The sequence below is a fragment of the Chanos chanos genome, chromosome 5, assembly GCF_902362185.1.
Source record: "Chanos chanos chromosome 5, fChaCha1.1, whole genome shotgun sequence".
Classification (NCBI taxonomy): Eukaryota; Metazoa; Chordata; class Actinopteri; order Gonorynchiformes; family Chanidae; genus Chanos; species Chanos chanos.
Window position 1 is genome coordinate 48,735,657 of NC_044499.1, and position 23,752 is coordinate 48,759,408.

At 41.5% G+C, this 23,752-nt stretch overlaps 2 protein-coding genes across 3 annotated transcripts; both read right to left on the reverse strand.

The window, feature by feature from the left end:
* Positions 1-671: 671 nt before the first annotated feature.
* Positions 672-9,020, reverse strand: tefa (TEF transcription factor, PAR bZIP family member a). 2 transcript variants are annotated; one of them, XM_030773134.1, is made up of 5 exons: positions 8,776-9,020; positions 3,936-4,331; positions 3,620-3,840; positions 3,190-3,401; positions 672-2,183 (listed from the first exon to the last, which is right to left on the reverse strand). In XM_030773134.1, exons 1-5 carry the CDS (start codon positions 8,849-8,851, stop codon positions 2,162-2,164), a joined length of 927 nt encoding a protein of 308 aa, XP_030628994.1. In that variant the 5' UTR covers positions 8,852-9,020; the 3' UTR covers positions 672-2,161. The 2 variants fall into 2 exon arrangements, with proteins under 2 accessions (XP_030628994.1, XP_030628993.1); XM_030773133.1 differs by lacking the exon at positions 8,776-9,020 and adding an exon at positions 4,960-5,230.
* Positions 9,021-13,265: 4,245 nt separating this feature from the next.
* zc3h7bb (zinc finger CCCH-type containing 7Bb) lies at positions 13,266-23,490 on the reverse strand. The gene is made up of 22 exons (XM_030773900.1): positions 23,310-23,490; positions 21,744-21,804; positions 21,569-21,605; positions 21,216-21,413; positions 20,719-20,877; positions 20,388-20,468; positions 20,207-20,263; positions 19,999-20,059; positions 19,613-19,836; positions 18,930-19,230; positions 18,759-18,817; positions 18,388-18,487; positions 18,010-18,171; positions 17,557-17,762; positions 17,296-17,396; positions 16,956-17,137; positions 16,480-16,556; positions 16,005-16,270; positions 15,595-15,700; positions 14,598-14,706; positions 14,262-14,395; positions 13,266-14,162 (listed from the first exon to the last, which is right to left on the reverse strand). The coding sequence occupies exons 2-22, from the start codon at positions 21,800-21,802 to the stop codon at positions 14,127-14,129; spliced, it is 2,715 nt and encodes a 904-aa protein (XP_030629760.1). The 5' UTR covers positions 21,803-21,804; positions 23,310-23,490; the 3' UTR covers positions 13,266-14,126.
* Between the last annotated feature and the right edge of the window lie 262 nt (positions 23,491-23,752).

Consider the following 23,752-nt stretch of genomic DNA (forward strand, 5'->3'; position numbering starts at 1 on the left):
ACATTTAAACTGTTCACATTAGGAGTGCTGAAGTGGAATACCGTTAGAAAATTGAGTGTAAGATCACCTGATTTACAAGAACACTGGCTTATTATGTGTTAGTTGTTACATAGAGGAAAATTAAGGACAAATCAACTTTAAAGTCACTATCAAATGATTCAGATTTTCTTCCTGTGATAAAAATCAAAAAGAAAAAGAAATATACTGTCTATCATAAGTTGTGAGTCTCGGGAAACATCCTTTTGCCCCGAGCAATAGTCATTTAAAGGCTTTGGTCAAAAAATGTCTTATTGTTCTATTAGCTTTTTATCAAACGGAACAGAATCTCAAAAACATGAACAGTCTTGGGGCTGTGGACAATGGTAAATATAATCCATTTACATGCGCTAAGGCCATCTGAATGTTTCTAGTTGTCAAGCTAGAAAAGAGGACAACCATAAACATATGCACATTTTGAGCGGGTTTCACAACAAACATTATTTCACAAAAACAATGTATCTAAACTGGAAGCACAAAAGAAATTTCCCCCATTTCTTCAGAGAATCTGATCACTCTGCAAGTGATGTTATCCCTTTTACCATTTAAGCGTTAAGACAAAAAAAAAAAAAAAAAAGACATTTCAGAGACACAAGCATTAGGTGAGAAAGAGGACCAGTTTAAAAAAAAAAAAAAAAAAAAAAAAGACAGAGAGAGAAAGAGACATTGACAAGCACTGGACTGGTGCCCTGGCAACCTTGACAGGCTGAAGTGGGATTCCTGATATGTAACAAACTGGTGCCCTTTGTAAACAGGGAAACTGAGTGTGGTCATCTCAGCTGAAGACACTTGAGGATTTGAGTCCTTGAAGATACTGAGGTCTCCACTTCACATTATACATGTGAAGTAGCTTTTTGTTTCATGTTTGTTTGTTTGTTTTTGTGTGTGTGGTTTTTTTTTTTTTTAACAGTTCAGAGGTTGGTTGCAAAGGGTCTGAAAAAAGATGAACCACTGAGAGGTTCAACACAGTAAACATGATATCTGTTTTTTTGTTTGTTTGTTTTTGCTTTTTTTTTGTAAGGTTGACAACAGGCAACAGTGCTAAAAAATACATAAGTAACAAAATCACCTGGTATTGTGTTGGTTATTGGTCAAGTTGTTGTTGTTTACAAAGGTTACATCTTTAACAAAATAGAGGTTTTCCCTGCGCACTGCACAAGCAATAATTATGTGTTTTTACTATAATTACAATGTTTCTTTTGACGAGAGGACGAAACACTGACGACCTGTCTAAGTTTTGATGTCACAACAAGACTGCAAAAATCTACTTTTAGAAGCAGACACGCAACAAGATGAAGAAACGCTACATTGCGTACACACAGTTTTGGAACAGGCAGTCACATCTACACGGTTAAGCTGAAAGAGTCAGCTGAAAGAGGCCTCTCTAATATTTTTTTAAATTACAATCCTCTGTTATTCCCCTGATTTACTTCACTGACTGAATGTTTACAGTAAAGAAAAAAAAAACAAACAAACTTCCATCTGCTTATCTAAATCATAAAAAAAAAAAATGCACTTAACTTTTATTTTCTGTGTTACAACACACTGAATGACATCCCCAGTGCTACAGGCATTGTACTGAGAAGGAAAATGTTAAACTCTGAGGCTTAATTATTGCAGAACATTCCAGAAAAAAACTGACAGGGCTGTTTCAGGCATGTCTCTTACTATCTAACACCAAATTGAAAGATGCAGCCCATCTAGAATAATTCCAGTACAATCTCGACTCCTCACCCCAAACCTCGCAAGCTATGAGCTTGGTAAGAAAGTCATGAAACGGTGGCATACAAAACACTGGAGGAAAAAGACACTTCTTCAATCATGACAAATATATAAACTGAGCACTTATGAGTTCGACCTTATGTACTGCATTAAGAACACACTATTATAATGAGAGCAAACTTTAAAAAATAAAAAATAAAAACAAAATAAAAATATCAATAACAAATTGAGAGATTGAATCCAAGAGTGAAACGGCCGTGTCACTCACATTATCATTCACTCTTTCTGTCTCGTCCTCTTCATCCTCTTCATCCAAACTAGTCACTACTATTTACCCAAAACACTATTTTAACTACTTTGATTTACCCACCCTCCCACTAATAACCAATAAATCAAACATAGTCTAAAGGTCTTCAGCCGGGGCACTTGGGGAAAAAAAGAGAAACAATTGGTCAATTACCACAACAGAGGAAGAGATGGTAAACATGGGGTAAATATTGGTGGGGATTAAGGGTTCAATCAAAATGTTAGACTTAGACTTTTGGACGGTTTTCATTCGTTTTTTCATTCGTCGCTCGGCTGACTAAAAGCTTTGTGGGCAGGTAGAATCATGAGCGTAAAGTGGGTCATGGTTCAGAAATCAGGCCAGTGCGGATTCTTTCCTAATGGCGATAGATTCGCTTACATTTTTTTTTTTTAAAGTTCTGCTTTAAAAGTTCCACTTTTATCATGGGAATTTGATCCATTCTGCTGGCTGTGAGAGCTAAGCTTCAAGATTCACACCAAACAATTAAAACCTATGAAGCTACTTTTTGTCTAGTTAAAATGTGACCTTGACACTCTTTGCAGCATTAAGGATACCAACATCAGTGACCCAGCATCAAACTACCACAGGCAGTGGAATGAATCAAACACCAAAGGACAGAGCTTAGAGATAGAAAACTAGGATGAAAACATAAAATCTTCACTCTTTTAACTGGGTCAAAACAGTAATTAAGGCGATTTAGTCTTCACAATGCTTTAAGTCATGCCTGTTCTGAAGCTGTACTGTAGAAAACTTATAACTAACACACCGGTGCAACGTGTAACTAACCATCTACCTTTTTTTCCATCCCTGACAGACTTTTGCTTTTCAGCAGTTATTGAAAACAAATGTATTGTGGTTCTATATGGTGCATTTGAAACCCTGTCACCCTACAAATTTCTTCGACAACCATTTACTTGGTTTTGCCTACTTCACACACTGCTGTTTCAACAAAACATACTGAGAGAAGGGAGGGGGCCACACATGACGTGACCACTAAAGATGGGTTTACACTCATGAAGGAAGTGAGCAGGTACTGTATGCTGGCTATGGCATTTGTGAATTTGCTTAGGAGTGGCTAGCCATCACTGCGTTCATATTGAACTTTGTCACATGTGGTCTCTTACAGTGGTCCGAATTTGGCCTCATAGCGGGAAACAACGTTCTTGTAGCGTCCAAAGTCCTTCCGTAGCTCAGCTACTTCCTGCCTCAGCGCTGCGTTTTCCCGCTCGAGAAAGGCTGCCCGTACTGTGATCTGGTTCTCTTTCAGCCTCCGGGCGTCACGTGAACGCTTAGCCGCGGCGTTGTTCTTCTTCCTTCTCTGCCAGTATTTCTCATCCTACGGGAATGCAGGAAAGGACACGTGTCCATCAAATACATTTCTTATCCTCATTACTCAATAAAGACAACTGTATATCAGCAGAGGTTCAGTGGTATATAGTATTATTTTCTTATGAGAAATGGACAAAGAGAAACATCATTCCTTCCCTATGAATATACCGTCCTACTCTACTGACGTGCTCACATCTAATTTTGAATCTTGATCGGTCACCTCACCTTCTGTTCGTCAGGCACAAACACTTTCTTGGCTTTCTTGATCATGGGCTGTGGTTTCAGCTCCTCCTCTGAGAAGCGGTGCTTGCGGGGGTTGAAGAGTTCTCCTCCAGGCACGCTGGAGAGCACCAGGTCTGTGGGATCCGGGTCATAATTCACTTCTATTTCAATGTCTTCCGGATCGATCGGGTCAGGGGTCACGCGGTCTTTGTCTGCATTCGCACCTGAAAACACAGAAAAAAAAACATCTGAGTAACCGATAGTCCTCAAGCATCTCAAAATAACTCTCAGGTCATTCCTATAGGGCTACTCCACAGACCTTTATCTTCTGCGTCCTCTTTGCCGGAGTTAGATATGGTAATTGTGACCACCTCTTCCTCACATTGGTCAAGCTCCATGACAGGCAGGAGAGAGACTGGAACAGGTGGGGTAGTCTTCGTCTGGGAGGTGGAGTCAGTAGGTAACCTTTCTGTCTGCTGCCGCTGGGAGTTCTCCTTGGTCAGACCCTTCTGCTGTTCCTCGTCCAACGAGGCAGGAATGCCATTTTCCATGAGAAACTCCTCGAGATCCATGTATTCCAGATGGAAGGTCTCCCCATCGTAGGGAATGGTCTTGTCCCAGATTGCAGGAGTCAGGGCGGCAGAAGGTCCCATCCCGCTACCTCCAACACTACAGTCTCCAGAATCCCCAGCACAAAGTTTCTCTTTGTCATTTTCTGAAATTTTGAAAATACAAACATATAGTGGGTTTTAGAGTTTGTCAAATTAGACACAGAGATGAGAAAAAACACAGACAACTACAATTACAGGGTGGTGGGTAGCAGTTCGATAGATGGAGTAGACTTAGGCTTTCTTAATTGACATTAACTAGCCCTGCGTCATTTGTTTGGCAACTAAATGCAACAACAAAGGCAGATGGCTGAGTAAGTGAACAAACACCACAAACACATCACGAAATTGTTAACACATAGCAAATTTACAGGAAGCGAAAAGATTAAATGGATGGAATGTAACATTCTGATGTCAGAAAAAATGTAATTTGTTGAATGAAAAAATGTTAAAAATGCTTCGGACGAACAACAAAAGCACTTTTTTCAAAGAACATCCGGGATACAGGCTATTTGTTTTGTTTACTTCAAACAAAACGAGGTGCTTATTTTGACCCCTTAACACATCAACTCAGAGCAGATGATTGCTTTATTTTTGTTTACACTGTAATTAATTTCGATAACCTATATTGGTGATGACGACACTGGTTTGACTCAGCACTACTCAGTTTCGTACACCGTGTACCCATTTGCAGAAATGCGACTGCTTCTTTTTTTAAACAAAACATAGCCTTACCGTCGTCACCTTCGAGTAAATTCGGTGGGGGAATTTCCATTATTTTCTTCAAAACCACTGGAAACGCGGCTGAAGAACCGGTGTCCGGCTCCAGCGTAACTGTGATCGGCTCAACCGACATTTTGGGGTAATATTCAGTAGTTACTGGAAGTTTCTACAAAGCTTACGGCGTTCCAAACGTCCAGTGTATTACTCTACCCTACCTTAATCAAAAGACTTGTCGCGTTGTCACATCAGAGCAAGAAAATTTGCTTTCTACCCTTTCGCGCATTTGACCCGATTCTCCAGATCCTGTGCCATCAGCTAGTTCGATATTCAAGAGACACCACACCTCTTCAGGGAAAAGAGATGCTGATTGGTCTAGAATGCTTCTCAACGATGAATATTAAAGATTCGTCTAAAAAAGGAGGCAGCACCTCTTCTCTAGTGCAGGGATAGAAACCCTACACAGCTGAAGCTCATTGGTCGGTCGAAAGTGTTATATATGTCTCACTGAATTAATTAAGAAAACGTGTCAGTAAGGTATATAATTCAGTATGGATGCAGTGATTTGCGTGTAAAACGATATTAAAAGTTGGAATTTTAAAATTAATGCTAATGATGGCCGCAAATGCACAAACTTAATTACATTTTATAGGCGCATTCAAGGCCTAAGAACTTCATATGTAGTCCCATAATTAACGTACTGAACTCGACTATGCTTGAACAATAAATTAACAAATATGCATAACATTTGCGTTACGAGTTATTGTGTAGTATATTTTATGAGGAATAGTTGAATCGTTCTGTTACGTCTCATTTTTTGCATGAGCTTCTCTCCTATACAGCATATAGCCTTAGGTGACTTGCTGTCACGTGTCCAAACATGTGCGGCAGCAGCGTACGCAATACTTTTACGAACCAATCACACCGCAGCAGAGGTGAATGCAAAATACATGGTTCACGTGCAGGGCGGAGTTGCGGCATAGACATGACTATAGACAACAAAAAGTGTTCCCAGACAGGTGCCGTTTTGTAACACTGACACTCTGACCTACCATATTTTTTTTCAGACATTGTATTTATGGTTACGTTCTTAAAGTTGTTGGGATGACAAAGTTCACCATAATAATAAACCCTCAACATACAGACTCACATACTCACAAATGATGTGCACTATTTCTGTTGAAATTGCAGGCTTAATATTGATGTGATAATCCCAGGTTAATCAATCTTAAACGCATTGTTAACACTAAAAGAACATAGTGTGCCTTATGACATCAACATTATTACTTTCTAAGTCTAAAAAATAGCTTGCTTGCTCCCTATGAAGTACCAGCTGCGACCTGTTTACAGCCGATGTGCTACTCAACCCTGCGGCCACGCATTTCCCACTGAAACAGAGTCCCTACAGGATACACTTATCCACATTCTCAAGGTCACCCCTCTCTATAGCTAATGTCAAGAGAACTCTCCACGTGTAATTCAGGGTGATGTAGAGGTAAGCAATCTAACATAGGTGCAGGGCTGTTTTACCATTACACAAAGAAGCAATAAGTAATAAATCATTCAGATAAAGAGCATCTTTCGTCTCATTTTACAGTCTCTTCAGACATTTAAGAGTTAAACTTAGCAGCCTCTAAATCCATAGTGTAAGAAACATGTTGGATGTCATGGGTTCTTATTCGCTCTTTCATCAGGTTTTGCACCCAGTTCTCACTGAGCCCGGATCACATAAAAATTCGTGTGCTTGACTCACGTGGACATATACATTAAGTGCCATGTGACTCTGTTGTTTGTGTTCAAGGACTAACACTCATAGTCTCAACACAGCCACATGGGACATGACTGCGCAGGTTTCACCTACATGCCAACTAAAGACCAGTGTTTCTGCTTAAATGCAAAGGGACAAAAGGGATATATAAAATGTAATCATGCCAAAACAATACACTTATACATTTATGTATGCACAAAACAATTTGACGAAAAAAGACCTAAAGAGATTTTTGCAGAACATTGCATTTTTGGATCATTCTACAGAAAGAGGCATTGTCATGGAAACGAGGAAGCAATGGCTGTTTATCTAGGAACAGCTATTAATAAGAGACTTGCAGTAAGATAAGGAATGTTTACACAAACACACAACTGAATAAAAAACCCAAACAAAATAGAAGATCTAGCCTTTCTTTATGAATGGGTAATTTTGCCAAATAGTGTAGTGCAGGTGCCAAAACAGTATATGCAGGTATGGGAGAGTCTACATATGCAGACAGGTTCAGTGCTATTAAGGAAGGCAGTTAGTATTACATAAAGACAGTAAAGTGAGTGATGAGTGAAAATGTTATGAATACTATTAGTTAACGTATGCCAGAGGTGTTTTTGCCCGTTGAAGACCTGTTCAGGTGGAAAAAGAGAGAACCCTGAGAGGTAAACAATGGTTCCTATGGTAGCTGTCAGTATATGAGTTCCTAAACATACATGTGTATGCATGTATGTGCATGTGTGTAATTGGTATGGCATTAAGTATTGAGGTAACACAACAGATAAAGGGCAGAATTCTCAAGGTAAGATTAAGCCTAATCCTGAAAGAGACAGCATTTTCTCTGTGACTGCCTTTTCAAAAAAGCACTTTCCTTTAAGGCTACTTATAGTCCTAGAGCAGTAAATCAGCCATGATGAAAATATTTCTTACAAAAGCAATCCAAAGCAAAATATTTCTGTCGCTTCACCATCCTTTCAAAAGAAAAAGTGTGTGCAGTGCATCTCGCTTTTTTCACGCTCACTTTCACAATGCATCAGAAACCAAATTATCAAACGCCCCGACAGCTGGACACGAGGACAAAGTCCGAACTGAAGTGATTGACAGCTTAGAAATACCGGAGATTCTACAGGCCTTAGTAGTCGGTGACATTTCGCACTACTTACGCAACACCATTCATTTAAAAATAAGAAGGAGGACGTGTGCTTTGTTACTTCTAACGTTAAATGATGGTGCTAACTTAACAATTCATGATAGGTACAGCATTTAATCATACTGAGTTACGTTCTTTTTTTAATATGACAGTCACTTACTACCTAAAAACAACATCCTTAGACTATTCAGTGTTCTTCTTGTCTTCCAAACTGTTCTTTTCGAATTCATGCTATTGATGCGAGTATTCGTTCGTCGTTTACTGCTCTTTATCTTCATGAGATAGTGGGGAGGGAAAAACAGTCCTGCTTGTACTTTATACCTATAACGTCCCCCCCTCAGCATAACTCTCTGTGTATAACGAATACATAGCGAGCTTACTACTAGACGATATCAAGCTTATTTTAAGGTGGCGCAATTACAACCGAAACTTCGATGTTAAATCAGTACAAGTGCATGTTAGAGCCAACAATGATTTCGTAATTAACTTCAAAAAATGCATTCAGCTCTCTAGAATGATCAACGAAGATAAAGTAACTGAGAGGCAGACGGAGGAGCGTGCACTTCAGCTTTTCAATTTTTCATACTTATTTTATGAAAACTGAAGATGCTGTATCCCAGCGCGTTATGCAACACTCCCTGGTCTTGATGAATCTGGTTAAGTTAAAAGGACCGTGATCAACAGGTGATGGTGCGGCAACCAACTATGGTTCCATGTGATTAGAGCAGATAAGTTTGCTGTCATGTTTGCTGGAAGCCTGTGAAGTAGCCAAGTAACTGAGTGTAATCAAACAGAAAGGAATGTTATGCCTACACAACATGCGCGAAAATTAGTCGAAGCGTCAAACATAAATATCAGTTTGTAGAGGTAAATATTCAGATGTCTAATTTGTTTTTTTTTTTCCAGCAATGTGACAAATTCTTACCGTTATCGTCAAAGGTGGGAACTGAGAAAGGGTATTCAAGCAAGGCTTTGAAAATTTCCGGAATTTCTGAAGACATCTTATACCAGATGACTTTATGTCTGTATGAGTTTATATCAGTATAGCTGAAGAAAGTATGAAGCGGCCGTTTAATGTAGCTTCCAGCGAGGAGAAGAAGCTCACATCAACTTTCCTTCCAAGAGACCTGGATGGGGACCTGAGAATTTTGAAACTTTCTTATGCGGTCACAAGGTTTGCCCTGTCACGACGAAGTTACTTAACTACTCCCACCCTCACCAGTCTACGTTCCTGGCGTCGCAGAGCGTCTGACCAATGAATGCTCACCTTTGTCTCTGAACTATCGCTACTCAATGAAGGCAGTTTTTGGATTGGTTTTCATGGATGTCGATTCCCAGCTTCAAAGCCAATAGAAGATGTTTTTAAGTTATCTAAGCAATTCTAAAAACATCTGCGTATATCCCTGTTATGAAATGTTGCCTATATGAAACTAAAGTCCGCTTACAGTCTGAATTCGGAAACACTGTATGTGCGTTAAAAGAGTATAAGACTACGTGCAGTTTTCGTTATCATAATTAAAACGAAAATAACATTAATTATGAAATAATATGCTTGCAGGTATGTTTTGTGAATTGCCTTTTTTATCATAGTCCATTCCAAAACTTTATAGAAATCATTTAACTAGGATTGAGTACATTAAAAATATCTCAGATTTAGGACGACTGAACACTACAGTGGCTAACTACTATGCCAAATTGAGAATAATTGTTTTGGAAGTCGGATTACTCCATATTCATATAAGCATACCCTTGAAATTAGTTTAGAGCGACCCACGGTGAATTGTTAAAATGGTAATGCATTCGACACAATAGAATAAAACATTTCTCAACTTTGCATGATCACTCTCACTCACTCTATTACACACGTGAGCTTCCTTTCCTCGCGACATCCCGCGGGCAAGCAATTTTAAGCGCACGAAACACGCTTCGGTCTTTCTAACATCAGGGAGACAACATGCCCCCCAGCCCTTCACAAATGAAGCTAATTTTCCCTTAACTGGATTATGTAAAGATCAATGTCCTTTGACCTTTTCCAGTGCCTCTGTCAAACCTCCAACCTTAAAGTGTTTGTTCCTGGGTCAGTCTCACCAACATTTCAACATAATGCAGAATGAGACACAATTCTTTAGATAGATAGATAGATAGATAGATAGATAGATAGATAGATAGAGACACAGATTTCTAAAACAGTCTGTTTATTGTTAAACACTTTCATGAGATTTGGTCCATTGTGATCATAATTCACTTCCAACCAGGGAGAAAAAAGGTGAAACAAAACAAACAAAATGTAAAAATACAGTACAAAAAAAAGAGGCTTTTTTTTCTCTACACTTGTTTATGACCCTGATTCATATCAGCTATCCAAGTCATTGAAAAGTAGCCCATCTTAACACAAAAGCTTCTTGACTGATATTTATTCATTGTATGCGTCTCAGTTCAAGGCCTAAATAGAATAGGACACGAAGTAAGAACAAACATTATGTGAACTGCGCTTTTTTTTTTCAAAAGCTCCTCTTCAACCTTTAAAACAGACGTCATCTAACCATGCATTGCCCCCCCCTCAATTTCCTTTCAAAAAAACCTGGGAAGGCATGAAAGTCACAAAATAATCAAGTTTTGTGTTCAAATGACGTAAACCCGAGAATCAAATGGGGGGAGGGATTAGACAGCTCACCCCCACATTTTTTTTTGTTGTTGTTGTTGTCCCAAATACCTCTGACAGCCAACTGATAGAGTTACGGATCCTTTGATATGACTGTTTGAGCAACAGTGTCTGCTGATAAAGTCATTTTGATGTTCTGTTCTCTCTGCCTTGACTCACACTGTTTAAATTGGCCAGATGTGGTCCATCACGGGGACTGATATTACCTTCTGACACACAGACACACGCAGTCACGCAATGCTCTCATAAAAAGCATTACTGCAACCACACCAGGGCTTTGCCTAAGAACTGCGTGTAAAAACCCTCTTGCTCCCAAACTGACCTTTTCGTGAAGAACAAACCAGAGAGTAACCAAAAACACAATCCATCACCTCTTAATTACTCATTATACAAGTGTCTAAGTGTGTATATATATATTTATATTGTATATTGAGAGAGTAGGATTATATATATGTTAGGGGTATTTATAATTGTATATATGTATATATCGTATAAGGTGCTATGCAGACAAACGTAAATATCTATGTATGCTTTGTGTTCTGTCACAGCACACCCCACCATTTACAGTGTTTGAAACCTGCATCATAAGAAAGGGAGATTGTGGGAGATTATTCCTTTACCGAAAAAGAAAAAAAAAAGAAAAAAGAAAAGAAAAAAAAAGGGAGAGACTGCATTTCATAATGGATGTGTCGACTTTGCGGTCCAAAGTCCACATAAACTGCCTGACTTTGAGGCCACAAAAAAAGAAAAAAGTATTGCATTACAGAATCTAATTATACCAATAATATGGGACAATCAGCTTTCTACTGGGAACATTAGGTCCTGTGAAAAAAACAAAAACAAAACAAAACTACAAAATAGCCACAAAAAAGGAAGAAGAAAAGAAAGATAGACAAAGGTATGTCATCACTCCCACATCATTACCACAAATTCCACCCTTAATTATTTCGACATCCAGTCTGCAAGTCATTATGAATCTTATACTGCTAGACTCCATATCTCTGACGGTCTGAGAGAGTTTGAGGACCATCAATAATCCATATCTCTCAAGCACAGCTTCAGATTCTGCAGTACTGGACAGTCCCTTGTGCATACATAGACATCTATTCACTGTTAAAGTATCATAATCATACATGGATACATATATTTAAAGAGAGAGTTATACATAGCATTTAACATATACATATATCAATAGCATATAGGAGGATAGAAATAGTCATAATAGCAATCATTATCATCCTTGTCATCATCATAATAATAATAATAGTAGTAGTAGTAGTAGTAATAATACAATCCCTCATGTGAAGCATACATCCAGGTCATTCCAGAAAGTTCCTGCCGTTCATGACTTACAAACGTCTGTCTTCAAACCCTCTGCCTCATATTATCTCTTATTCAGATCAAACAAGACAGGCAGTTTGTGTGTGAGCGACCCATTTTGATTCTCCATCATTACAAAATTACTTGTGGGGGAAAATATCCAACAATGTCTCTCTGCCCCTCTCTCTCCCTCTCGCTGTTTTCGGGCAGTTGTTGCGAACTCGACACGGCTTACAACCATCACACACACACTCCAAAAAAAAAAAAAAAGAACTTTTCTGGAATGACCCTCACGGAAGCAAAAAAATCACTAGTCATCTAATCAGCAATACAGGTCATATAGCATAGCTCAATAACAAGAGGTTCTATATAATCAGTACAAGGTCAGGTTATATTTAATTAAGCTTACCTGCTAAGTTATCAATTATCATTAGTAATATACCAATATTGTAAATATGTATATGTGTATGTGTGTGTGTGCGCGTGTGTGTATGAACGCTGTGTATGAATATAGACATAACTCTTACGGATCATGTCCAATGCAGGACAAGGCTCACTACAACTAGCAATGTATGTATGTATGTATGTATGCATGTACGTATGTATGCACCGATAATATATTTTGGAATCGAGTATCACTATACAATAGGCACATCAAACAGTGCTTAAATCCTCTATTTTCAGGTTTCCCCATCCAAAATCTGAAAACGTCAACGATAGACTGTCATGGGCGATCTAGTTCAGCTTGAAAGAGTTGGAAAGTTATCGTGGTTTTGAGCTTGTAAATGAAGTATTTGTTGGCTCCGTAAATGGATACAGAAGCCAAAAAACCCCCCAAAAAAACAAAACCAAAAAAAAAAAACACACAGACATACACACAAAGGGTTCAGAATGAATGAAAATACACTGCTACATATTCCAACCCCCATAACCCTCATTTAAACAGTATCACTTAAAGCAGTTTTGACTGTTAAAACAAAAGAAAAACAAAAACAAACAAAAACAAAAAACGAAATTCACAGCTGTGCTTGTGTCAGAGCATCGGTAAATCAGACTGGTCAGAACATGCTAGACCTGCTGCTGCAGCAGACAGACAAACAAAAAAGGCTGCAGTCGGTTTTTTGTGTGTGTGTGTGTGTGTGTGTGTTTGTGTGTGTGTGTGTGGGTGTGTGCAAACAGCCCTCCATCCAGTGCCAGGACAGGACCAGTGCCTTCCATCTTTCTCATGACAATAACCTGCTCTGCCTCCTCATTCAGAGCAAAAAAAAAAAAAAAAAAAGGACATTAAACATGTGTGTGCATGTCTCTGTCTTTGTGTGTGTGTCTGTGCAGACAGAATTTTTCGGATGGTATTGCACAATATATTGACGTACCAATTCCTACTGATACAAGGCAATGTTTTTTGTGGGGGGGGGGGTTTGGAGGCTAGGGGCGGGGTCCCAAATATTTAAGTTTGTTTGTTTGTTTGTTTTTTTACTTGGTGTGCCAAATACATTCTGCCATCTCTAACAATTTTCTTTTTCTTTTTTTTTTTTTACCTTTCAAAAAGTGGCCTGGCTGGCTATACATTCACACTCCTCTGCCAATATGGCAGGCATATTCAATAAAGCACTACTTGTATAAGAAAATTTGGGGAGCGGGGACAACGGACTTGTAATTCCTTCAAAAAAAAAAGAAAAAAGAAAAAAAAAAAAACTAGCCATTTATCTGAAGACGCTCCTGACTGCAGAAAGGCAAAATAAGACCCCTCTCTCTCTCAAACTTAATCAAAAATCTCATTTTTTTTTTCTTCGCGATGGCAATGTCTGGACCCCAACGAAAAGCCCACCACACAGCACACCTTCTCCACAGGGTGAGAGACAGGAGCACAGGGGGAGAGTTGGGGTGGGGATAGGGGTCAAAAAGTCACCTGCCACTTGACCAAAAATGAGATGTCAGATTAACGGCATTTTCACATACGGGTACACTCTCATGTGTTAGAGTGACACACAAGTGAAGAATGTGTATGTATGAATGAGAGAAAATGCATATGTGTGTGTGTAGGCCTGTTTGTTTGTACGTGTGTATGTTATGTGTGACGGCATCAGTCACTCTGCTAGTCTTACAGTCAGGCTGTCCGACGCTGCTCTGAAGGAGTACGCAGTGCTCCGCGCGTTTGCGCTGAGGGAGTTCGGAGGGAGGGGAGGGGAGGGGGGGGGGGCATACAAACTGTTTGTGGGCGTAGCTGGTTCTTCTTGCCTCAAAGTCTCATCTCCACCACTAATTTGGCCAGCAACTCCGCACGTTAGCAACGGTCACAAATCCCCTTCTCCAGACATTCGCCGTCCACCCTGTCAATCAAACACAAAACACCAATCACACACTTGTTCAGTAAAGTACAGTCACTCTTTTACCCATGTATGAACGTACACCATTTTTCAGCTGCCTACCATTGACTCTGCATAGTCAGTTGGCATGGTAATTTGCTTTTCCTCAGGAGGCGGAGTCATCAGTGTACCATCTGAGCGACGGTTCTGATTGGTCAACGCCAACCACATGTCATACATCTGCTGCATGTCTCTTACTGTGAGTACAAAGAGAGAGAAAAAAATTGCATTTGTATACAGAAACTACTAGCTTAGAACATACAAGTAAAAGGCACACAAGCAAATTCCTCTCAGAGTAATACAGGATATGTTCAACAGAACACATCCAAAACAGCGTGAAAGACACTAGAGGAATATTGGCCAGTAGAGAGAGACGGCCAAGGACAACGAGAAACTCACAACTGTTGTTCTTCATGTAGGTCCACACATCCCTCTCTTCTAAACTGTGAGCAAAAGAGCAGTTCCCAATGTAATGGCACTTCTTCTGCTTCATGACATGAACACACATCTGGACACACACACACACACACACACAAAGAGAGAGAGAGAGAGAGTGTGTTAATGAATGTCAAGTCTCAGTAATCCACTCTCAGCAATGTTGAGTAACAGGTAATTAAACCATTTATTGTGTTTGCTGAAAGATGAATATAAGGCTGGTTTAATTTAATAGTACTGTACAGAGCACTACCACTCCTTCAGGGTCACAGGAAAAAAAAAAAAAAAAGATTTCTATACAAAGGAACTGTCTCATTGTTCAACCATGGAGAGCGATTTCGCAATCTCCTTTCTATATGTATAGAGTGAAGGGGTGATTTCAGGATAAGCAGCACAAACCCTCAGCAGATGTCACTTGCATTATTCTGTTGGGTTGGGTGTGACTTACATTGTGCTGTAACATCATACCAGTGGGGGTGGGAGGGAGTTTCATCTTACTGTTACAAGTGGGTGTGATTGATGTCTGACTGTTTTGGGATAAGGGTGACTTACATCATACTGTTTATGGACACTGGTGACTTACATCGTACTGTTTGGGGGGTAAGAAGGACTTACTGTAGGAGAGGTGGGAATAACTTAATGTACTGATGAAATAGAAGTGATTTATCTCATGCTGTACTGGGTTGGGGATGACTTGAATCATATTGCTGAGGAAGTGTGACTTACAGCATACGGTCAGGGCTGTGTGTGTGTGTGTTGGGGGGTGGGGCGATGACCTTGATCATACTGTCAGGCAGAGGTGGTGATTTCTATCGGACTGTTGGATTTAGGAATGATTTATGTCATACTGTTGGGGGTGGAAGTGACTTGGGTCGTACCATTAGTGGTAAGAGTGACTTATGTCATACTGTTGGGGGTGGAAGTGACTTGGGTCGTACCATTAGTGGTAAGAGTGACTTACGTCATACTGTTGGGGGTAGGTGCGGGAGAAAGGCAACGGCCGAACCACCACCCATTTTTTCTTCTCAAGAGATTTGACCAAGAGCACCCGACGCTCCTTCGTCCAACTAGGAACCAAAGCGAAAAGGAGAAGAAATCAACCACTGACCGACACTAACAGAGAATGAGAACATGATTCATATGCACATATGACCAACAGACGCTGCACTCATTACTAAACTACAGGCCTGTGTGTGTGTGTGTGTGTGTGTGTATACATGCATTACATATAAATACATGCTACAATGAGAGCCATGCTTCATACAGCTCACTATACATTTATTTCTTACTACCCATTAGCTTACAGGGCAGTGAGACACAGGTAAAGTAAAAGCTGATTTAAGTGGAGAGACCCAGAGCTGCTGCTCTCACCTGTGCTTGGCTTTGGCAGTGCAGTATTTAAGTGCCTTGTCTGGTTCGTTGACCTGGCCTTCCCTCCAGCACTGGCCACACACAAATTTCATCTTCAGGTTCAGGCCCCGCCCTCGACCACACCCTGCGCTCATGTCGCCGCCAATGCTGCTGACTCCTCCTCCTCCTCCGCCCCCACCGCTACTGCCCCCGCCCCCGCCTCCACCACCTCCACCGCCAGGGGTGCTGGGACTGCTGTTACTGGGCTGATGAGGCACATGCATGGCCTGGGAGAAGACAGAAAGAACAACGGGGGAAAAGGAGATGGAGACACATACTCATGCACACAGTTATTTAAGCCATTAAAATGGCTCAAAAAGGCTTGACACAAGCATTTTGTCCAATGAGCGCGAGTCCCACGGGATCACAACATGACTAAAGACAGTGGCACTGGGCCCATGTGAGTGGTATGTTCCAATGTCCTTGAGGTTTTCACCTTCTGTCTCTGTGCATTCTGCTCCAGTCTGTGCCAGTGCCTCTTAGACTCCTGCACCATCTCTTCATGTGTAATACCTAAACACAAGACCCAGGGGCCAGAACACCAGTTCAGTTTGTTAAGAAGTTCTGTTGTCTTCGGGCATATTATCAACTTGTGTACGCCTCAGCCAGTTTTACATTGAGCGTACACTGTGATCTGGAAGGCATGACTGCGTTCTGTGCACGTGTGTGTGTGTGTGTGTGTGTGTGTGCGCGTGCCTGTGTGTATCTGAGTGAGTCTGACATACATGCAGTCATCTCTGTATGATTTCACATGGTCTCATCCACTCACACACACAAACAGACTGAGTCGATCATGTAACAGAAGGTCGTAGTGGGATGTGTGAACATTTTGGTGCCAGTCTGTCAGTCAGCGTTGAACATGTCTATTTGTGTGTGCCCGAGCCAGGAACTTCAGACGGTCTTGTGAAGTACCTGTATCTTGCTGCAGTACCCAGCACTTGAGTTCAATGACGGAGTGGGCGAAAGAGCAGCTGTCTTCACGTTGACAGCCGTACCTCACCTCGTGACGACACACGTCAAACTGGCAGAGCGGGTGGAGGGGCCGAATCTTACTATAGCGCACGTTGGCGGAGCGGACCACGTGCACCAGGCACCTTACACGTCACAAAAACCATCAGGGTGGAGATAACAGAGAACAGAGGGGAAAAAAAAACAGCCACTTAGGAACATTTGAACACTGAAATCAAATTAGAGCCTTTGGTGCAATAATAGAAAAGTGTCCGTTTGGAGGAAAACGTGGACCATGACTCACTTGTTATCGTCAAAGGGATGTCGAGCAGTGAGGTTGGAACACACGGCTAAGTTCTCTTTGCTGCGCTTGCTTATAATGCGAGGCTTACTGTCAAAACATTCCTGCAGGTGATTTACAAAAGAGAGACAAAGTGGGGGAAAACAGAGGCTTCAGAGCACATTGTCTTCAGACAGGCCACACAATGAACAGCCTTCAGGTAACGTTGATAAGGATCACCTTAGGGTGTGTCTATATGTATACACTGTCAATATGTTGACTTACCTCACAGAGGAACATAAACATGCCCATATGAAGCTGCAGTAGGCGGGTCACACTCAGTGCCCGCCTCTCGTTGGTACCCAGCGGGTCGAAGAGCAGCTCTCGGCTCAGCGCCCCCTTCCTCTCCTGGGTCCAAACGTCGATTTCCTCCTGGCAGTAGGCAAAGGTGCAGTTCTCTCCATACTGGCATTCCTGGCGTTCTTGCACCTCTGAGAGAAGACAACCACAGCACAGACCAATATTAGGATCCTACCTGACACCTTAAGGAGTTTCTATAGTTAAATAGCGGGATATCACGCTTAACCGTGACCTGGTGTTCTTTAATTACCGGTACATACTCAAACAATTACAGCATACGTGGATATCCTGTCTAAATAATTTAGAATACATGATAGGTACACTACAGATATGGCCTGTTGAAGAACAGCCCACACAAACACAGATATGCATTTATACCTTTGCAGAGAACAAATGCGCCCAGGAAGTTGTTGCGGGCAGGGCGCGGCCGTATCCTCTTCCAGGTGGGGTCTTCGGAGCCTTTGATACGACAGAGCAGCACGTCTCTCTTACAGCGGTGAGCTGCATCAGGCTGGTACTGGTAATCCATCACCCGTGGGCCTGGAGAAGAGAAGTCCCATTTTCCCTTTTTGTCACGTTGCCTCCGGGAGGTTTTTTTTTTTTTTTCAGTTTAACGTCAAAACTCATAAACACGATTCAATATTCATGAAAGACTAGTTTTTTAAATCAGTAATTAAATTACTGCAGATAAAGAACAGGTGGACCATCTGATTCTGAGATCTGGTTATAAATCATGGCGGGTCTCTGACGACATACCGATACGACTGTAGCAGGCGTGACAGGCCTGTCGGAACTCGTGGGTCGCGGCCAGAGGATTCCGTGACAACAGAGAGAGGTTGGTACCAGCGGGTCCGTTCTGCAGAGATCAGAGATCGTAAACGATATTGGAACGCGCCAAAGTTTATGAGGCAGATAAGAGACGAAACGCGCACAGGAGAGAAAACAAACGTCAAATCGCTTGATTTAAAAATAAAATTTTTTTTTTAAAAAAGCGAAGTAACATACAGGGCTACTGGAGCCATTTCGAGGGTTTGCTAGGAGCTAAGAAACTAAAAAAAAAGCACAAAAAAACAAACAAACAAACGAACAAACAAATAAATAATAATAATTCAGAAGCGTGGACTCACTGTGTGGGCGGAGCCGTGGTTGCGCAATCCAGGGATGAAGCTGTGAGAGACTCTTCCTCCTGCAGGATGTCACGAAGGCAGATGTGACAGATCGAAAAACGATCACACACACTAACAAACCATAACACAACCTTTAACAATTACAAAAACACATAGCGCTGTCTCACTAACCAGGGAGGGTGTATTCAGAAAGAGAATCCAGCCCTCCTGAGACCAGAGACCCGGCGCTGCCTTTGCCTGCCGAGTCTCCGGCTCCAGACTCCGAGTTGAAGGGGCTGAGGGCATCCATGGCCTGGGTCTCACTCTGGCCCAGCCCTGGGAAGGAGTCCAGTGGGTTTAGGGAACTGACCGTGGAGCTGAAGAAGGTAGGGGTGAGCTGGGGTGAAGAGGTGGAGAGGCCGGGCGAATAGGGAGGCCGTAAACCCACAGCCGTGTTGGGGAGATTAGTGGGAATAGCTCCCTGAACTGGGTTCTGTGGTAATAAGACAGAAAAAGTCACCCACAAAAGTGACTACTATGTCCATAAGCAAAACGAATAAAGCAAATAACACATGTATACTTTTGACGGCTCAACAATGTCATTCTACAGAAATTCCCAAAGCTATGGACAAACACCTTGCATGGCGTTCTGCATCAACTCAAGCACTTAACATTTTGACAAACATTCAATACACAAGGAGCGTGCTGATTGTGTTCTCCACTGTTTGTCTAAGATAAAACCTGGAGCCCTCCCAAATCACCAACTGCATTATAAGTGATAAAACAAATATAAGCTGAAAAACAAACTGCAGAGAACACACAGAAACCCTCGGCGTAACCAGCAGGGTCGTCCTCGTCGTCATAGTTACACTCACCACGCTAACCTCGGCACCCTTAGGAAGGCAGTCCAGAAGGCTGTCCATGTCCTCTCCCATGTGCTCCGACACGGGGACGGAGTACTGGACCCGACCCGTGGGCCCCTGGCCCGGGCTCTCTGGGAGCTCCTGCGGAACGGAGTTGAGCGGAGGCAGAACGTGGTCGTCGCTCACCGGGATGGGTGTGGCCAACGGGGCGGGGATACACTGAGCGCTTGACATGTCTGGAAAGAACAGGACGTTAGACAGCAACCGTACCGGAGCGCACTGATAGGGTATTTGGATAAAAAAAAAAAAAAAAGAAGACGAAATATAACGCTTCGATTTAGTGTTTTCGGGAAAAAAAAAAAAAAAAAAAAAGACAACAAAAATGTAAAAAGTAATACCTGATCCGATTTCAGGCAAAGACTCTAATCCAGGCAAAGACTCTAATCCATTGGAAGATGTCTAATAAAAAGAAAAAAGCAAAAAAAGGTCAGTGCTATCAGAGAAGACAATTATGATTCGCACGAATGAAATATTTTCTTGAGAAGCACACCTATGGAACAGCCGTCCAGTTCAAAACTAGGCTGCGTAGTCAAGGTAAATGCTCACCTCTCCTGATTGACTAGATTCACCATTGCTGTCTGCCCCCGGCGCTGTGGACTCCACCTACAGAAAACAACAGCAAACAGCCGTGAGGACTTCCAAAGATTGACTGTGATCATTAAAAGACACATCTTTCAAAAGATGTACTATGAGCAGCAAAAACGAAAGTGGAGCTTGAGTAACTAACCTGAGGGCTGATGTAGGCTTTGCGGTTTTTCAACCCAAGTCTGTTAGCCAGGTCCTGAGCCAGTTCGCTCACCTGTCTGTCCTACAAAAGCCAAGACAGTGAGAAAATCATCAACCATCTGATTCAAGAAAGAGCAATCACTACCCTAGGCAACAAAAACATAAAAATGCAATATTGCATTCATTTATAATCCTCAATACCAGTTTATAACCCTTGACACCAGTCTGCTGTCACACCATTAGGACGAACTGAAAGGCTTTGTATCCAAAATTGAATACAGGCTGGGTGGACTACGTTTTGCTTTTTTTTCGCCCTGTCAGCGGACACTCACGTGAGGAGCAGTGAGGAGGCATCCAGTGCCACACTCGTAGGCTTCTCTGAGCCGGCCCAGGTCCCGAAGACACAGCGCCTTCCTGTAAAGAGCCCTGCGACTGCCCTCAGACACGCACAGCGCGCTGTCGCAGTCCTGCACCCCTCGCTCGTACTCCCCCTACACACCACGGACAGACGGAACAGAGAGACACAATTAAGCAACAACGCTTCTCTGACCAGGATTCGCTCTGAATATGAAAAAAAGGGGATCCAAACAACAGACTGCTGACACAAACTTCCATCGCTGCTCCCTTCCTCGCTTGCTTGTATCTAATGAACATATTCGATAACTCAGATTTTGTTTAGCTGCAGTATACGATCTGGATTCTTTCAACTATTGTTTCATTTGTTTATTGGCAATGGGAGTCAACGCCAAAATTCAAAATTATGCAACATCCAAATACAGAAGTTTAGAGGAGGATTTGTAAAGGACAAAAAAAAAAAAAAATCACTTACAAGATTATAGTAAGCAGCAGCCCTGTTCACGTAGAGGCTCTCCAGCAGCCCTGCTGGAATAACCAGTGCTTCTGATTGGGCGTAACGTGCTACGTTCACTCCCTCATTGTAGTTTGCTACTGCCTGTCTCCACTCCCCTTCACGAAACACTGTGTTTCCTTCGTCCAGCAAATTACACACCAACTGAGTCAGAAACGTCTGAGAAACCAGAAACCAGAATAAGGCTGTGAAACACGTAACATTTTTAATTATCTGTGAACAGTGGTTTCCACAAACAAGAACAAAGGATCAGCTGACATTGACTGAATTGAGAGAAATAGACAAAAAAAAAAAAAAAAAAAATTCTAACCAACCTCATAACCCTCAGGCTCAGGGAAAGGTAAAGACGACCTAAAGATCAAGACAGCACAACGGGTTAACGGAGAAATAGACTAGATGAGTCATTTTATTTCTCAGAGCTGCAGTGACATGCTTTAATTAATATAGATTAAATTTCTCAAAACCAAATCTCTGTATTCTTTTACGTACTGGATGAATGCCAAGGCTCTCTGGATTTCCTCTTTGCGCTTCTGTCGTTCTGGATCCATGGCTGCAACATGAGACAAAATTATTATCAGTGAATGATAAAAGAGACTAAATTACTCTCCATGACTAATTTGACTTGTTTGTACAAAAAAGTACTGTGACAAAATATGAACTTCTGTTCACCAACAAGTCCTTATACGAATCTGAGCCAAAACCACTTAATGCCTTGCTCTCATCAATATGGACTGCATTTTTCTAGAGAAACATACCGCAAGGGAGTAATTTTATTGTCAGATTTTCCTAGTCGTGATTTAACGTTAATAGGACAATACTTTGGTAATACTGTGCAAAGTTATCTGTAACCACTGGCTAGAAAAAGTTTGAAAGTGCACACACTTAGCGTGTAACAGTTACTGTCACTTCACCATTAATGAATGTGGCATTAGGTAAGGAGTCAGAACCAAGCAAATATAACCAATACTGTACATAGGTGCACGTGCGTATACCTAACTCCATAGGGACACAGTTGATAAGCACACAGATGGATAAGAATACATTCTACTTTGATAATCACCCGCGGGTAGTCACCTGTGGTATTATGGAAATGCAATGAAGTCCTGACTTTAAGTGTAACGGACTGCAAGATGTACGGGACAATTTCACTTTAAATAATCTAAAAAGGCAATTAGTTAAGTGTGACGCTGAAATATTAGTGCAAATACTTTAAACATGTTCCCAGCATTGTGCAATATAAAAATTATGAGGAAGTGGTTCTGTCATACACATTGCTTACCAACATTTTAAATTCCTTCCATTTTGAGGCCTAACCTAACGCAATGCTAAGCAACTTTGCTAAAGCTATAGTCGATCCCCGCGCTTAAGTAAAGCAGAGACTAACCTGAACAGCACTGGTCGGTCTTTGAAAATTGTGACTTAATCCCCACCTCATAGGTTGATAAGCAATCAGGCATATCTTATAAATGAGCTTCGCCTTGTCAGTTGACGCTGAATTAATGGCGATCGACATCCACTTACGTTTATCCCTTGTCTAAAAGTTGAGCTACTGGGTAACTCATGAAAAATGTGCAACGCGGCGCGGGCGAAGTCAAGCTGCCTGCTAGCGTGCTAGTTATGCTAGCTTACACTGTCAACTTAGAGGATTTGTTTACACACAATGCTAACGGTGGTGTCGTGATGAGTTTTCTCGTTTTAAAAAGGACATAATGCCTCTAAATAAGACAAATGTTAGCTTGCAATTAGTGGATTTTAGTGCATCATAATATCACAATATTTAACATTTCTACGTGGCATGTCATGGTGACATTTCCTGCATAACAAGCTATTGCTAATATTCTTCAAGCTAACGAACTAGCGTCTGGCTAAGACGTCGTAAGCAACTTAGTCCCCTTAACTCGTCCAGCGGCAACTCATATTTCCAAAAGATTGAGTTTCAACGGCACAGATACACCATGCAGTTATCGACTGAGTAAACAGCAAAAGATCGCAAGTGATAAACATAAATAGTCTCCAGCTTATGGCTAGCTAGTGCACATTCGTATAACAACCCACCGAGGACAATTCGTTTCGTTTCCCGAGTCTGTTCTATGGCAATAAATATTCCTTGCAAAGTAAACTCGGCAGGTTACGCTTTGCTTAGTCTTTATTCCTCCAGAATCATAGTTTCAAGGTGTCCTCTTGCCCCACTCAGGTTGTTGAATCGGGACGGAGCATGTGAGAGTTTTCACTCTTGGGTCTTTCACACCAAGTTGCGCTCAAGTTTATGGAGTGAATAGTTCCTATAGGGTCCTAAAGGGAGAGAGTTCGGTGACCGATCCCCGAGAACGTGTTGGCCACTGGAGGCATTGCAACAGCAAAGTTTGAGGAGAAACTGACGATTTTTCTGAATTAGTAGTTTCATTCATCCATCAGATCGAACTGAATTATTATCTAGGCCCGCGACAGAATTTATTCTTTAAAAATATCAACAGTTTGGGTAGAAGTCATGCCATCAA